The sequence below is a fragment of the Mustela putorius genome, unplaced genomic scaffold (assembly GCF_011764305.1).
Source record: "Mustela putorius furo isolate JIRA1106 unplaced genomic scaffold, ASM1176430v1.1 tig00537227_pilon_pilon_pilon, whole genome shotgun sequence".
NCBI lineage: Eukaryota > Metazoa > Chordata > Mammalia > Carnivora > Mustelidae > Mustela > Mustela putorius.
In genome coordinates, this window is record NW_025422368.1 from 6,374,899 (window position 1) to 6,389,612 (window position 14,714).

Consider the following 14,714-nt stretch of genomic DNA (forward strand, 5'->3'; position numbering starts at 1 on the left):
CCGGGGCCAGAGATGCTGGAGGGTTGGGATGTTGCTAACATGACAGAGCCTGGGTGTAGAAAGCCAGGGGCTGGTTGCTTCGGTGCCTCTGCTTGCCTTGGGCAGCTTAGGCGCTGAAGGCTGTGTGTCTGCTACCACCAGGTGTGTGTCCTGTATGCAGTGTGGGGCCGCCTCCCCTGGCTTCCACTGTGAATGGCAGAACAGTTATACACACTGCGGGCCCTGTGCCAGCCTGGTGACCTGCCCTATTTGTCATGCCCCATATGTGGAAGAGGACCTGCTCATCCAGTGCCGCCACTGTGAACGGTGAGGTTGCCCCCTTACCTCATAGAGGCCTTCTCCCTATTCTCCTCCTTGCGCTGTCTACATTTATTGCTTCCTGTCTCCTTTCCTACAGGTGGATGCATGCTGGCTGCGAGAGCCTCTTCACGGAAGACGATGTGGAGCAGGCTGCTGACGAGGGCTTTGACTGTGTCTCCTGCCAGCCCTACGTGGTAAAGCCTGCTGGTGAGTGCCAGGTGCTGGGGAGAGGGGCAAAGAGGTCAGGGCAGGGCTGCCTTGCTTTGGGGCAGGGCCTCAAGCGGCCTTGGTTTGCTTCTCTTCCACAGCGCCTGTTGCCCCCCCAGAGTTGGTGCCTATGAAGGTGAAAGAGCCAGGTGAGTCCCAGAAATCCCAAGTGCCAAGGTCCGGAGGAGACCCAGACACTGTCTGGTCTGGCTCTCACCAGCCACCCTCCACCCCGCCCCCACCAGCTTCATCTCCTCATTTTCGGAGGAGGAAACTAAGATCCTTGGAGGTTGAGTGGCCTGCCCAGGGTCAACCCAGTAGGTTATTGGTTAGCTTAGGATGAGAACCAAGGCTTCCATTTTCCCAGGCAAAGTTCATTCCACTAGGCAACATGGCCTTTGCACTGCCAGAATCTCTTTTCCAGAGAGCACAGAAAATGACTTGTTCTTCTCCAGGAAGGAGGCTGGGGCCATCTCCTCCTCCGTCATGATGTGGGCACTACTCCTGGCATCCAGGGCCCCATGTGCTGGCATTCTGCAGGCCCAGGCTTCTAGAGAATATACTGGTGAACTAGTGTTAGTCATGAGCAAAGTCAGGCTTCTGTAGTAGCCTGTGAACCCTTCTGGGTCACTGATGGAGCACTCGGGCCACAGCTGGCACCCGCTGGTGGCCTGTCTCTCCAGCGCTCACACCCCAGTGTTGGTTTTGGTCGGTCTTTGGCTGCTTTTGTCCCAGCTGGGGACTTAGGCTGGAACTGGGAGTTCTGGTTTCTCTGGAGCTTCCATCCAGGGGTGATGTACTCTTCCCCTTTGTGCAGAGCCTCAGTACTTCCGCTTCGAGGGTGTGTGGCTGACAGAAACGGGCATGGCCGTGCTGCGTAACCTGACCATGTCCCCTCTGCACAAGCGGCGCCAGCGGCGAGGACGGCTTGGCCTTCCAGGCGAGGCAGGGCTGGAGGGCTCTGAGCCCTCGGATGCCCTCGGCCCTGATGACAAGAAGGATGGGGACCTGGACACTGATGAGCTGCTGAAGGGTGAAGGTCAGGCTGGGGGATCCCAGGGAGTGGCTAAGGAGCAGGAACATGCCTGGGAGAGTGGGATGTTGCGTGGGGCAGCATTGCTACTCCTGGTCTCCCTCAAGCCACTTGGGTCTTGCTAAGTGGCTCTGTGGCAAGGCCTGGGCTCTGTGTTCTTGGATGGCAGGATGACAAAGTTAAAAGGGTCCATGGCTCTGATCTTCCCCCCTCTCTCTCTCCCTCCATGTCTCTCTCTCATCCCCAACCACAGGTGGCGTGGAGCACATGGAATGTGAAATGAAGCTGGAGGGCCCCATCAGCCCTGATGTGGAGCCTGGCAGAGAGGAGACAGAGGAAAGCAAGAAACGCAAACGCAAACCCTATCGGCCTGGTGAGGCCCAGGGATGGGAAAGGTGCGTGGGGAGAGAGAGCTTACCAGGTCCCCCGCAGCTTCTCAGTCTCTGCTTTGCCTCCTCATAGGCATCGGTGGTTTCATGGTGCGACAGCGGAAATCTCACACACGTGTGAAAAAGGGGCCTGCTGCACAGGCGGAGGTGTTGAGTGGGGATGGGCAGCCCGACGAGGGTGAGACGGGTGAGGGCTCCAGTGGGGTCTGGGAGAAGGTGGGGATCACAGGGACTAGGGGGCGCTGCCAGGGAGGCCCAGGGGGTGACAGCTCACGAAGGGCTGAGAGGTTGGTGGGTTCAATTCCATTGGGGAGAGAATAGGCAGAGAGCAACCCTCAGCCAAGTGAGGAGCAACATGCCTCATATCCCCTGAAAGGGGATGACACCCCCCCTTCTCTTCCCAGTGATGCCTGTAGACTTGCCTGTTGAGGGCCCTGTGGACCAGAACTTAGCTGACGGGGATGAGAAGAAGAAGCAGCAGCGGCGAGGGCGCAAGAAGAGCAAACTGGAAGACATGTTTCCCGCTTATCTGCAGGTGGGTCTGAGGCTCCGTGTGGGGAGGGGAGCACCTGCCCTGCAGACCGTGAAGAAGCTTGTTTCTCTTACTTCTCCTGCAGGAAGCTTTCTTTGGGAAGGAGCTGCTGGACCTGAGCCGAAAGGCCCTTTTTGCAGTTGGGGTGGGCCGGCCAAGTTTTGGACTAGGAACCCCCAAAGCCAAGGGGGATGGAGGCTCAGATAGGAAGGAGCTCCCTACCTCACAGAAAGGTCAGTCATGTGGGGGTGAGGTGGTCTGAAGGGATCCCACTTTCCTGTGCTTGGGAGCTGGTGAGGGAATCTGGTAGGGCATAGGCTTATCTTCCAAAAGTGAAGGTGGACCTAGGCCCTGGCATGTGGAGCTGGAGGCCCATTCTGGGCACCAGGTGTGGGGCATCTCTGACTGGAGTGGGGTCTGTTGCTCATAGGAGATGATGGCCCAGATGTTGCAGATGAAGAATCCCGCGGCCCTGAGGGCAAGGCTGATACACCAGGTGAGGGGTGTTGGGAGGACTGTGTCCTGTCTTGGTTTTGCCACTGAGCACCACCTGGTTTGGAGGCTGGCAGCTGTGTCCCGCCCTCTGTGGTTCAGGGTGGCCGGGCTAGGGCCTCTGCATTGTCCTTGGCTGATGGGTTTGTCCTGGCAATTGCAGGACCTGAAGATGGAGGCATCAAGGCATCCCCAGTACCCAGTGACCCCGAGAAGCCAGGCACTCCGGGTGAAGGGATGCTCAGCTCTGACTTAGATAGGATTCCCACGGAAGGTGAGGCTATGGTGAGGGAATCTGGTAGGGCATAGGCTTATCTTCCAAAAGAAGATGGGTAAGGGTCTTCTGTGGGAGAAGGACAAGGTCCTACCTGTGGGACTGCCATCTGCATAGCGTCTTTGGTGGGGAGTCCTGGGCACCTTCCCTGACCATGGCCTTTTGTAGCCTGTGGTGTCCCCTCAAATTCTAAGTCTTCCTCAGTGGCATCCTTCATCAATCCCCCCACAGAACTGCCCAAGATGGAATCTAAGGACCTGCAGCAGCTCTTCAAGGATGTTCTGGGTTCTGAACGAGAGCAGAACTTGGGTTGCGGGACCCCTGGCCCAGACGGCAGCCGGACACCGCTGCAGAGACCCTTCCTTCAAGGTGATGTGGATGGGAGTGGAGTGAAGACTGGGTGGCCAGGTTTGGGCAAGCTTGCCCCAGGATGGGCCTCTTCCTCCCTTTCTCTGATCCTGTGCCTCTTGTAGGTGGACTCCCTTTGGGCAATCTCCCCTCCAGCAGCCCAATGGACTCCTACCCGGGCCTCTGCCAGTCCCCATTCCTGGATTCTAGGTTGGTATCTGTGCTTAACCTCAATAGGCAGTCCCTGTTGTCCCTTCCCTCCCACTGGGGTCATGCTTAGGGAGGAGACCTTGGACTTCTCCGTGCTACTGTAGCAGCATGTCCCTCTGCTCCTTAGTTAGTGACCCTTCTGGGTGGGGGAGGGGCAGGGCAGTGGCCTGGGGGGGCTCCAGGCAGTTTGTCTGGGTGTGGGGCTTGGCATCCCTGCTCTCTGTGACTCTCTGCCCCTGCGCCCCAGGGAGCGCGGGGGCTTCTTTAGCCCGGAACCCGGTGAGCCAGACAGCCCCTGGACAGGCTCGGGGGGCACCACGCCCTCCACCCCCACCACCCCCACCACGGAGGGTGAGGGCGACGGGCTCTCCTATAACCAGCGGAGCCTTCAGCGCTGGGAGAAGGATGAGGAGTTGGGCCAGCTCTCCACCATCTCGCCTGTGCTCTATGCCAACATTAACTTTCCCAACCTCAAGCAGGATTACCCAGGTACCCATGGAAGAGGGGCAGGGGAAACCACCTGGTAATGTGGTGGGCACAGGGGTCACCTGCCAGGTCTCCTCTAATGAGATACTTCTGCCCTTCAGACTGGTCTAGCCGTTGCAAACAAATCATGAAGCTCTGGAGGAAAGTTCCAGCTGCTGACAAAGCCCCCTACCTGGTTAGATGGAAGGGAGCCTGGGTCAGGGTGGGAACTGGGGCTCGGGGGTGTCTTGGGGAAATTCACCTCAATTCTTGCTATTCCCCACTCCCAAAGTGACTGGGCCAGAAGGGATCCCCTTCTGGGTAGGGAGTGAGGGACATGAGGAATGGGTGCTGGGCATGAAACTGAGCCCTGGTAGGCCTGAGATTGTGTCCTGTCTCCCTCAGCAAAAGGCCAAAGATAACCGGGCAGCTCATCGCATTAACAAGGTGCAAAAGGTGAGTGGGGGCTGGGCTGGGCTGGGCGGTGCCATCCATGTCCTGTAGCTGGGGGCCTCTCGGAGGGTATGGGGGACATAGCACCTGCCCCAGCAGCCTGACTGCTCTGTGCCTGGTCTCCCCCTGTAGCAGGCTGAGAGCCAGATCAACAAGCAGACCAAGGTGGGCGACATGGCCCGTAAGACTGACCGACCAGCCCTACATCTCCGCATTCCCCCCCAGCCAGGGGCACTGGGCAGTCCGCCCCCTGCTGCTGCCCCCACCATTTTCATTGGCAGCCCCACAACCCCCGCCGGCTTGTCTACCTCTGCGGATGGGTTCCTGAAGCCGCCAGCGGGCACAGTGCCCGGCCCCGACTCGCCCGGTGAGCTCTTCCTCAAGCTCCCACCCCAGGTGCCCGCCCAAGTGCCTTCGCAGGACCCCTTTGGACTGGCCCCCGCCTACGCTCTGGAGCCCCGCTTCCCCACGGCACCACCTACCTATCCTCCTTATCCTAGTCCGACTGGGGCCCCCGCGCAGCCCCTGACACTGGGCTCCTCATCTCGTCCTGGGACTGGCCAGCCAGGGGAATTCCACACTACCCCACCTGGCACCCCCCGACACCAGCCCTCCACACCTGACCCCTTTCTCAAGCCCCGCTGCCCCTCACTGGACAACCTGGCTGTGCCTGAGAGCCCAGGGATAGGGGGAGGCAAGGCTACCGAGCCCCTGCTGTCGCCCCCACCTTTTGGGGAGTCTCGGAAGGCCCTAGAGGTGAAGAAGGAAGAGCTCGGGGCATCCTCTCCTAGCTATGGGCCCCCAAACCTAGGCTTTGTTGACTCACCTTCCTCAGGCCCCCACCTGGGCAGCCTGGAATTAAAGGCACCTGATGTCTTCAAAGCCCCCCTAACCCCTCGGGCATCTCAGGTAGAGCCCCAGAGCCCGGGCTTGGGCCTAAGGCCCCAGGAGCCACCCCCTGCCCAGGCTTTGGCCCCTTCTTCTCCCAGCCACTCGGACATCTATCGCCCTGGCCCCTACCCTGACCCTTATGCCCAGCCCCCATTGACCCCTCGGCCCCAACCCCCACCCCCTGAGAGCTGCTGTGGCCTGCCCCCTCGCTCATTGCCCTCAGACCCTTTCTCCCGAGTGCCCGCCAGTCCCCAGTCCCAGTCCAGCTCCCAGTCCCCATTAACACCCCGTCCTTTGTCTGCTGAGGCTTTTTGCCCATCCCCCGTTACCCCTCGCTTCCAGTCCCCTGATCCCTATTCCCGTCCACCCTCACGCCCTCAGTCCCGTGACCCATTTGCCCCCTTGCATAAGCCACCCCGACCCCAGCCCCCTGAAGTTGCCTTCAAGGCTGGTCCTCTAGCCCACACTCCTCTGGGGGCTGGGGGCTTCCCAGCAGCCCTGCCCTCAGGGCCGGCAGGTGAGCTCCATGCTAAGGTCCCAAGTGGGCAGCCACCTAATTTCGTCCGGTCCCCTGGGACGGGTGCTTTTGTGGGCACTCCCTCTCCCATGCGTTTCACTTTCCCTCAGGCAGTAGGGGAGCCTTCCCTAAAGCCCCCTGTCCCTCAGCCTGGTCTCCCTCCACCCCATGGGATCAACAGCCATTTTGGGCCCGGCCCTACCTTGGGCAAGCCTCAAAGCACAAACTACGCAGTAGCCACAGGGAACTTCCACCCATCGGGCAGCCCCCTGGGATCCAGCAGCGGGTCCACAGGAGAGGGCTTTGGGCTGTCCCCACTACGCCCCCCATCAGTCCTACCGCCACCTGCACCCGATGGATCCCTCCCCTACCTGTCCCATGGAGCCTCACAGCGGGCAGGCATCACCTCACCGGTCGATAAGCGAGAAGACCCAGGGGCTGGAATGGGCAGCTCTTTGGCGGCACCCGAACTTCCAGGTACCCAGGACCCGGGCATGTCCAGCCTCAGCCAAACAGAACTGGAGAAGCAGCGGCAGGTGGGTGGACATCTGGGAGTGAACCTCCCACACCCCCATCCCTCTGCTGTCCCTATGCCAGCCCTGTGATTGGAATAGAATGGACTGACCCCGCTTGTCTGTCCTCCACACAGCGCCAGCGACTCCGGGAGCTGCTGATTCGGCAGCAGATCCAGCGCAACACCCTGCGGCAGGAGAAGGAGACAGCTGCGGCAGCTGCAGGAGTGGTAGGGCCCCCAGGCAGCTGGGGTGCTGAGCCCAGCAGCCCTGCCTTTGAGCAGCTGAGTCGCGGCCAGACCCCATTCACCGGGACCCAGGTAGGTAAAGTGGCAAAGGGTGTGGGGGGGGGTTGTCCCAGGTGCTGAAGGTGTCCACCCTCATCTACCTTTGTCTCTCCTAGGACAAGAGTAACCTTGTGGGGCTCCCCCCAAGCAAGTTGGGTGGTCCCATCCTGGGGCCAGGGGCTTTCCCCAGTGACGACCGACTTTCCCGGCCCCCTCCACCAGCCACCCCTTCTTCTATGGATGTGAACAACCGGTGAGGCTCCAAGGGGGTTCCCTCGGGGTAAAGCAAGGGAACAGACTTCACCACTGCAGTGTGCTGCCCCTGGTTTTCCCGTGGCTGACCCTCGTCCAGTGTCACTTACTCTTCTTCCCCGTTCCCTCTGACTGCGGCGACTCTATCCTTCCCCGCTGCCCGCAGCCCATGTTCTAGCTCATCGTCCTGATTTCATCGTACTGACTACTGCATGTTCTTCCAGGCAACTGGTGGGAGGCTCCCAAGCCTTCTATCAGCGAGCACCCTACCCTGGGTCCCTGCCCTTACAGCAGCAGCAGCAGCAGCAGCAGCAGCAGCAGCAGCAACTGTGGCAGCAGCAGCAGCAGCAGCAGGCAACAGCTGCCACCTCCATGCGACTTGCCATGTCTACTCGCTTTCCATCAACTCCTGGGCCTGAACTTGGCCGCCAAGCCCTAGGTTCCTCCCTGGCAGGGATTCCCACCCGCCTGCCTGGCCCTGGGGAGCCAGTACCTGGTCCAGCTGGCCCGGCCCAGTTCATAGAGTTGCGGCACAATGTACAGAAAGGACTAGGACCCGGGGGGGCTCCGTTTCCTGGTCAGGGCCCCCCTCAGAGACCCCGTTTTTACCCAGTAAATGAGGACTCCCACCGAATGGCTCCTGAAGGGCTTCGAGGCCTAGCAGTATCTGGCCTTCCCCCACAGAAACCCTCAGTTCCTCCGATTCCTGAACTGAGCAACAGTCTCCATCCAATGCCTCACACCAAAGGTCCCTCCCTGCCCACTGGCTTGGAGCTGGTTAGCCGCCCCCCCTCAAGCACTGAGCTTGGCCGCCCTCCTCCTCTGGCCCTGGAAGCTGGGAAGTTACCCTGCGAGGATCCCGAGCTGGACGATGACTTTGATGCCCACAAGGCCCTAGAGGATGATGAGGAGCTTGCTCACCTGGGCCTGGGTGTGGACGTGGCCAAGGGAGATGATGAGCTGGGCACCCTGGAAAACTTGGAGACCAATGACCCCCACCTGGATGACCTGCTTAACGGGGATGAGTTTGATCTGCTGGCCTATACTGATCCTGAGCTGGACACAGGGGACAAGAAGGACATTTTCAATGAGCACCTAAGGCTGGTGGAGTCAGCCAATGAGAAGGCTGAGCGGGAGGCCCTGCTACGAGGGGTGGAGCCAGTACCCTTGGGTCCTGAGGAGCGCCCTCCTCCTGCTACTGATGCCTGTGAGCCCCGTCTGGCATCAGGGCTTCCTGAGGTGAAGCCCAAGGTGGAGGAAGGTGGGCGCCACCCTTCCCCTTGCCAGTTCGCCATTACCACCCCCAAGGTAGAGCCAGCACCTGCCACCACCTCCCTGGGCCTGGGACTGAAGCCAGCACAGAGCGTGATGGGCATCCGGGACACCCGGATGGGCACAGGACCCTTTTCCAGCAGTGGGCACACAACTGAGAAGGGTCCCTTTGGGGCCACAGGAGGACCACCAGCTCACCTGCTGACCCCCAGCCCTCTGAGTGGCCCAGGAGGGTCCTCCCTGCTGGAAAAGTTTGAGCTAGAAAGTGAGGCTTTGACATTGCCCAGTGGCCATGCAGCATCTGGGGATGAGCTGGACAAGATGGAGAGCTCACTTGTAGCCAGTGAGTTACCCCTGCTCATTGAGGACCTGCTGGAGCATGAGAAGAAGGAGCTGCAGAAGAAGCAGCAGCTTTCAGCACAGCTTCAGCCTGCCCAGCAACAGCAGCAACAGCACTCCTTACTGTCCACACCAGGCCCTGCCCAGACCATGTCTTTGCCACACGAGGGCTCTTCTCCCAGTTTGGCTGGGCCCCAGCAGCAGCTTGCCCTAGGACTTGGAGGTTCCCGACAGCCAGGCTTGGCCCAACCCCTGATGCCCACCCAGGCACCTGCACATGCCCTGCAGCAGCGCCTGGCCCCATCCATGGCCATGGTGTCCAGTCAAGGGCATATGCTAAGTGGGCAGCATGGGGGGCAGGCAGGCTTGGTGCCCCAGCAGAGTTCCCAGCCAGTGCTGGCACAGAAGCCCATGGGTACCATGCCACCTTCCATGTGCATGAAACCTCAGCAGCTGGCCATGCAGCAGCAGCTGGCTAACAGCTTCTTCCCGGATACAGGTAACTTCAACCAGGGCCACTGGCTTAGTTCCTCAGGGCTGATCACTGTTACCACCAAGTGGACACCGAAGCTGGAGACCTAAGATAATCCCCAGTTAAGGGAAGTGGGACACACAGAGCACGAGCTAAATGCGATGCTAACAGTGCAGGCAGAGGTGGCGTAGCTTTTGTGAAGGGAGGGACAGTGCTTGGCGTATAGCAGGCATTCAGATGTTGGAGTGCATGGAATGAGTGTGCGGATCTTGATAGTGAAGCCTTCGTAGCTGTGGCGAGACCAGGAGGTGAGGAGCTGGAGAGACATGGTGTGGGGCAGAGCAGGCCAGGTAGGTGTGAGTGCTTGCGTGATGCTGCTGGTGGGGAGCCAGTGGGTACATTTGGATACAGCAGTGGAGTGGCTAGGCTGGAGTGGACTCTGTGGCGGGAGGTGAGTGGGCACTACCCTGATTTTGAGGATGTGAGAGAGGGGCCAGATTGTGGGAGATCTCAAATTATAATAGCATTTATTGAATTCCTGTTTGCTAAACAGTGTACCAAGTACTTTGTGCCCATTATCTGATTGAGTCACAGCAAATTCATTAAATAGGTACTGCTGTTGTCTTCAGTTATAGAAAGGGATGCAGGCGTGGAGGTTAAGTGTCTTGCCCAGATTGTACAGCTGACAGAGTGAGAGTTCTGAGTCCTGGCTTTCTGATCCTCTTAACTTTTTTATTGCCTCAAAATACGAGGAGAGGGAGTTTGGTTGATCCTTTAAAAAATGGAGAGGTGGTTTTGTGAGTAGTGGAGAAATACACACTGTGCAGCATTTTAGGAAGATTTTGTTTTGGGAGGTTGCTTATTCCTCCTTTTTTTACCCAGCATCCTGAACAGGCACGAAAGTGGCCGGAGGTGATGCATGTTGTGCCCAAAACAGCTCTGACATCTAGGACTTTGGCACAGTGCCCATATCTTGGGTTTTGGGGCTGCAGTAGTTGCCTTTGAAGAATGTTTTCTAGGGTGTAGAGTGCATTCACAGTCTTGGTCATATTTGATTCAATAGTTCCATGAGGAAGGCAGAGTAGGGAAACATGAGTTCTGTCAGAGGAGGAAACTGAGGGTCAGAGAAATCAAGTGACATTGATGTGTTGGCCCTACAGATACTTGCTGAGTATCTCTTAGCACCATGCAAGTGAAAACAGGGCCATGTGTCTTGTGAATAGTAAAGCTGAGTCACCCATGCTGCCTGGCTCCTTAGTGGTCTTCCCACCACTTTTTTGCCATTCCTTTGTTCTACTTGGTTCGGTGGAGATCAAGGTGTTGGAAGGCACAGCAGATGTAGAGCGGAGTATTGAATCCAATGTCTAGCTTACTTGGCTCTCCTCTTTCCAGATCTGGACAAATTTGCAGCAGAAGATATAATTGATCCCATTGCAAAGGCCAAGATGGTGGCTTTGAAGGGCATCAAGAAGGTGATGGCTCAGGGCAGCATTGGAGTGGCACCTGGTATGAACAGGTAAGACTTGGGAGGTGGGGCGTGGTTGGCACTTTTCCTTTCAACAGTCCTTCGCCTCTCCTTCCTGTTTCCCCCTCCTTACTTGTCCCATCTCTTTGTCTTTCAACTTTCCCCATGACCTACACATCCCCTCTGTTTTGGCGGACTCCAGGCAACAAGTGTCCCTTCTAGCCCAGAGGCTCTCAGGGGGCCCTGGCAGTGATCTGCAGAACCATGTGGCAGTTGGGAGTGGCCAGGTAAGTGATCAGGGTGGGAGTAGGAACGTGTGTCTTCCACAATTGGGCCACTCTTCTTAGGGCTTGAATTGTGACAATGACCCTTTAGCGGTTTCTCTCACCACAGGAGCGGAGTGCTGGTGACCCCTCCCAGCCTCGTCCCAACCCACCCACTTTTGCCCAGGGAGTGATCAGTGAGTATGGGGATGGGGAGGAGTGTGCATGGGAGTGGCTTGGGGCAGATGTTGGAGGAGGAGGGACTCTGATCTCCCTTTTGTGGGTCCTGACATCCTGTTTCCCTTCCCAGATGAAGCTGACCAGCGGCAGTATGAGGAGTGGCTGTTTCATACCCAGCAGCTCCTACAGATGCAACTGAAGGTGCTAGAGGAGCAGATTGGTGTGCACCGCAAGTCCCGGAAGGCTCTGTGTGCCAAGCAGCGCACTGCCAAAAAGGCTGGCCGTGAGTTCCCAGAGGCTGATGCTGAGAAGCTCAAGCTGGTTACAGAGCAGCAGAGCAAGATCCAGAAACAACTGGATCAGGTAGGGAAGGCAGACTTCAGCCTGGTAACCAGGAGCCCAGAAGAGGGAGGCCACGGGTGGGCAGGCTCCAGGCTGAGCCCCGACTCTCCTATGTTAGGTCCGGAAGCAGCAGAAGGAGCACACCAACCTCATGGCAGAATACCGGAGTAAACAGCAGCAGCAGCAGCAACAACAGCAGCAGCACTCAGCCGTGCTGGCCCTGAGTCCTTCCCAGAGTCCCCGACTGCTCACCAAGCTCCCCGGCCAGCTGCTCCCAGGCCACGGGCTGCAGCCGCCGCAGGGGCCTCCGGGAGGGCAAGCTGCAGGTCTTCGCCTGCCCCCAGGGGGCATGACACTCCCCGGACAGCCTGGTGGCCCTTTCCTCAACACCTCTCTGGCCCAACAGCAGCAACAGCAACAGCAACATTCTGGTGGGGCTGGGCCCTTGGCTGGCCCCTCAGGAGGCTTCTTCCCTGGCAACCTGGCTCTTCGAGGCCTAGGACCCGATTCAAGACTTCTCCAGGAAAGGCAGCTGCAGCTGCAGCAGCAACGCATGCAGCTAGCCCAGAAACTGCAGCAGCAGCAGCAGCAGCAGCAGCACCTCCTAGGACAGGTGGCGGTCCAGCAGCAACAGCAGCAGAGCCTGGGCGTACAAGCAAACCAAGCTCTGGGTCCCAAGCCCCAGGGTCTTCTGCCTCCCAGCAGCCATCCGGGCCTCTTGGTCCAGCAACTGTCCCCACAACCACCCCAGGGGCCCCAGGGCATGCTGGGCCCTGCCCAAGTGGCAGTGTTGCAGCAGCAACAGCAGCACCCTGGAGCCTTGGGCCCCCAGGGTCCTCACAGACAGGTGCTTCTGACCCAGTCCCGGGTGCTGAGTTCCCCCCAGCTGGCACAGCAGGGTCAGGGCCTTATGGGACATCGGCTGGTCACAGCCCAGCAGCACCAACAGCAGCACCAACAGCAGGGATCCATGGCAGGCCTTTCCCATCTGCAGCAGGGCCTGATGCCACACGGTGGGCAGCCCAAACTCAGCACTCAGCCCATGGCCACCTTGCAGCAGCAGCAGCAACAGCTCCAACAGCAACAGCAGCAGCAGCAGCACCTCCAACAGCAGCAGCAGCAGCAGCTCCAACAGCAGCAGCAGCAGCAGCAGCAGCAGCACCTCCAACAGCAGCAGCAGCAGCAGCAGCAGCAGCAGCACCTCCAACAGCAGCAGCAGCAGCAGCAGCAGCACCTCCAACAGCAGCAGCAGCAACAGCAGCAGCAACAGCAGCAGCAGCACCTCCAACAGCAGCAGCACCAACAGCAGCAGCTTCAACAGCAGCAGCAGCAGCAGCACCAACAGCAGCAGCATCAACAGCAGCAGCTCCAGCAGCAGCAGCAGCAGCTCCAACAGCAGCAGCACCAACAGCAGCAGCTTCAACAGCAGCAGCAGCAGCAGCTCCAACAATTTCAGCAGCAGCAGCAGCAGCAGCAGATGGGCCTCTTGAACCAGAGTCGAACTTTACTGTCTCCGCCGCAGCCGCCGCCGCCGCAGCAGCAGGTGCCCCTCGGCCCCGGCATGCCCGCCAAGCCTGCACAACACTTTTCTAGCCCCGGAGCCCTGGGTGCTGCCGTCCTGACGGGCAAGGAGCAGAGCATGGTAGACACAGCTGTTCCTCCAGAGGCCGTGGAGGGGCCGTCCACACATCCAGGGGCGCCGCTAGCCCTAGGGGCTGTTCCCGAGTCGGCGGCCACCGAACCCGGGGAGGTGAAGCCCTCATTGTCCGGGGACTCGCAGCTCCTGCTTATCCCACCGCAGGCCCAGCCACAGCCTGGCCCTGCACAGTTGCAGCCACCCCTGAGGCTCCCAGGTCCACAGCAGCAGCAAGTTAACTTGCTCCATTCTGCAGGTGTGGGAAGCCACGGGCCAGTGGGCAGTGGCTCATCCTCGGAGACCTCATCCATGCCCCATCTGCTGGCCCAGTCCTCTGTTCCTTTAGGGGAGCAGCCTGGGACCATGACCCAGAACCTTCTGGGCTCCCAACAGCCCCTTGGACTGGAGCGGCCCATGCAAAATAACGCAGGGCCACAGCCTGCCAAAGCAGGATCTGGCCTCCCACCGGGGCCGGGCCTGCCCGGGCCTGGAGTTATGCCAACAATGGGGCAGCTTCGAGCGCAGCTCCAAGGGGTCCTGGCCAAAAACCCCCAGCTGCGGCACTTGAGCCCGCAGCAGCAGCAGCAGCTACAGGCACTCCTCGTGCAGCGGCAACTGCAGCAGAGTCAGACAGTGCGCCAGGCCCCACCCTACCAGGAGCCTGGGGCCCAGCCCTCTCCCCTCCAGGGCCTCCTGGGTCGCCAGCCTCAACTTGGGGGCTTCTCTGGATCCCAGACAGGCCCTCTCCAGGAGTTAGGGGCGGGGCTTCGACCTCAGGGCCCACCCCGGCTCCCTGCCCCACAAGGAGCCTTAGCTGCAGGACCGGTCCTCGGCCCTGTTCATCCCACACCTCCACCCTCCAGCCCCCAAGAGCCAAAGAGACCTTCCTCACAGCCCCCCGGAGCCAGTCCTCTGGTCCCATCCCAGCTCCCCTCTGAGGCCCAGCTCCCCCCCACCCAGCCAGGGACCCCAAAACCCCAGGGGCCTTCCTTGGAGCTGCCTCCTGGGAGGGTCTCACCTGCTGCTTCCCAGCTTGCAGATACCTTCTTTGGCAAGGGGCTGGGACCTTGGGACCCCCCAGACAACCTAGTGGAAGCCCGGAAGCCAGATCAGAGCAGCCTGGTACCTGGGCATCTGGAGCAGGTGAATGGGCAGGCAGTGACTGAGCCACCCCATCTCAGCATCAAGCAGGAGCCTCGGGAGGAGCCATGTGCCCTGGGAGCCCAGGCGGTGAAGAGGGAGGCCAACGGGGAGCCAATAGGGGCACCAGGTACCAGCAACCACCTCCTGCTGGCCGGCCCCCGCTCAGAGGCCGGGCATCTGCTCTTGCAGAAGCTTCTACGCGCAAAGAATGTGCAACTCAGCACTGGGCAGGGGCCCGAGGGGCTGCGAGCTGAGATCAACGGGCACATTGACAGCAAGCTGGCTGGGCTGGAGCAGAAACTACAGGGTACCCCCAGCAACAAAGAGGTGAGTGCTCTAGAGAGATTGGAGAAGATAAGAGGGGATTGCAACCCAGGGCACTGTGAGCAGATCTGGTTCACCCAGAAGAGGTGAGGACTTGGAGGAAGACTGCAGCCTTC

The 14,714-nt window shown here is 59.7% G+C and overlaps 1 protein-coding gene across 1 annotated transcript in view; it reads left to right on the forward strand.

Annotated features, from left to right (window-relative positions):
• Window positions 1-14,714, forward strand: part of KMT2D (lysine methyltransferase 2D) — a 39,853-nt gene that overhangs the window by 14,098 nt on the left and 11,041 nt on the right. The window contains exons 17-41 of the mRNA XM_045073007.1: window positions 142-306; window positions 398-507; window positions 609-656; window positions 1,325-1,546; window positions 1,794-1,913; window positions 2,003-2,107; window positions 2,334-2,464; window positions 2,547-2,694; window positions 2,892-2,957; window positions 3,117-3,227; window positions 3,459-3,596; window positions 3,701-3,785; window positions 4,033-4,274; window positions 4,373-4,446; window positions 4,656-4,706; window positions 4,836-6,647; window positions 6,761-6,943; window positions 7,027-7,163; window positions 7,387-9,272; window positions 10,638-10,761; window positions 10,913-10,997; window positions 11,104-11,170; window positions 11,284-11,516; window positions 11,614-12,690; window positions 12,865-14,601. Of these exons, the coding sequence (XP_044928942.1) occupies window positions 142-306; window positions 398-507; window positions 609-656; window positions 1,325-1,546; window positions 1,794-1,913; window positions 2,003-2,107; window positions 2,334-2,464; window positions 2,547-2,694; window positions 2,892-2,957; window positions 3,117-3,227; window positions 3,459-3,596; window positions 3,701-3,785; window positions 4,033-4,274; window positions 4,373-4,446; window positions 4,656-4,706; window positions 4,836-6,647; window positions 6,761-6,943; window positions 7,027-7,163; window positions 7,387-9,272; window positions 10,638-10,761; window positions 10,913-10,997; window positions 11,104-11,170; window positions 11,284-11,516; window positions 11,614-12,690; window positions 12,865-14,601 (9,157 nt within the window). The remainder of the gene's footprint in view (window positions 1-141; window positions 307-397; window positions 508-608; window positions 657-1,324; window positions 1,547-1,793; window positions 1,914-2,002; window positions 2,108-2,333; window positions 2,465-2,546; window positions 2,695-2,891; window positions 2,958-3,116; window positions 3,228-3,458; window positions 3,597-3,700; window positions 3,786-4,032; window positions 4,275-4,372; window positions 4,447-4,655; window positions 4,707-4,835; window positions 6,648-6,760; window positions 6,944-7,026; window positions 7,164-7,386; window positions 9,273-10,637; window positions 10,762-10,912; window positions 10,998-11,103; window positions 11,171-11,283; window positions 11,517-11,613; window positions 12,691-12,864; window positions 14,602-14,714) is intronic.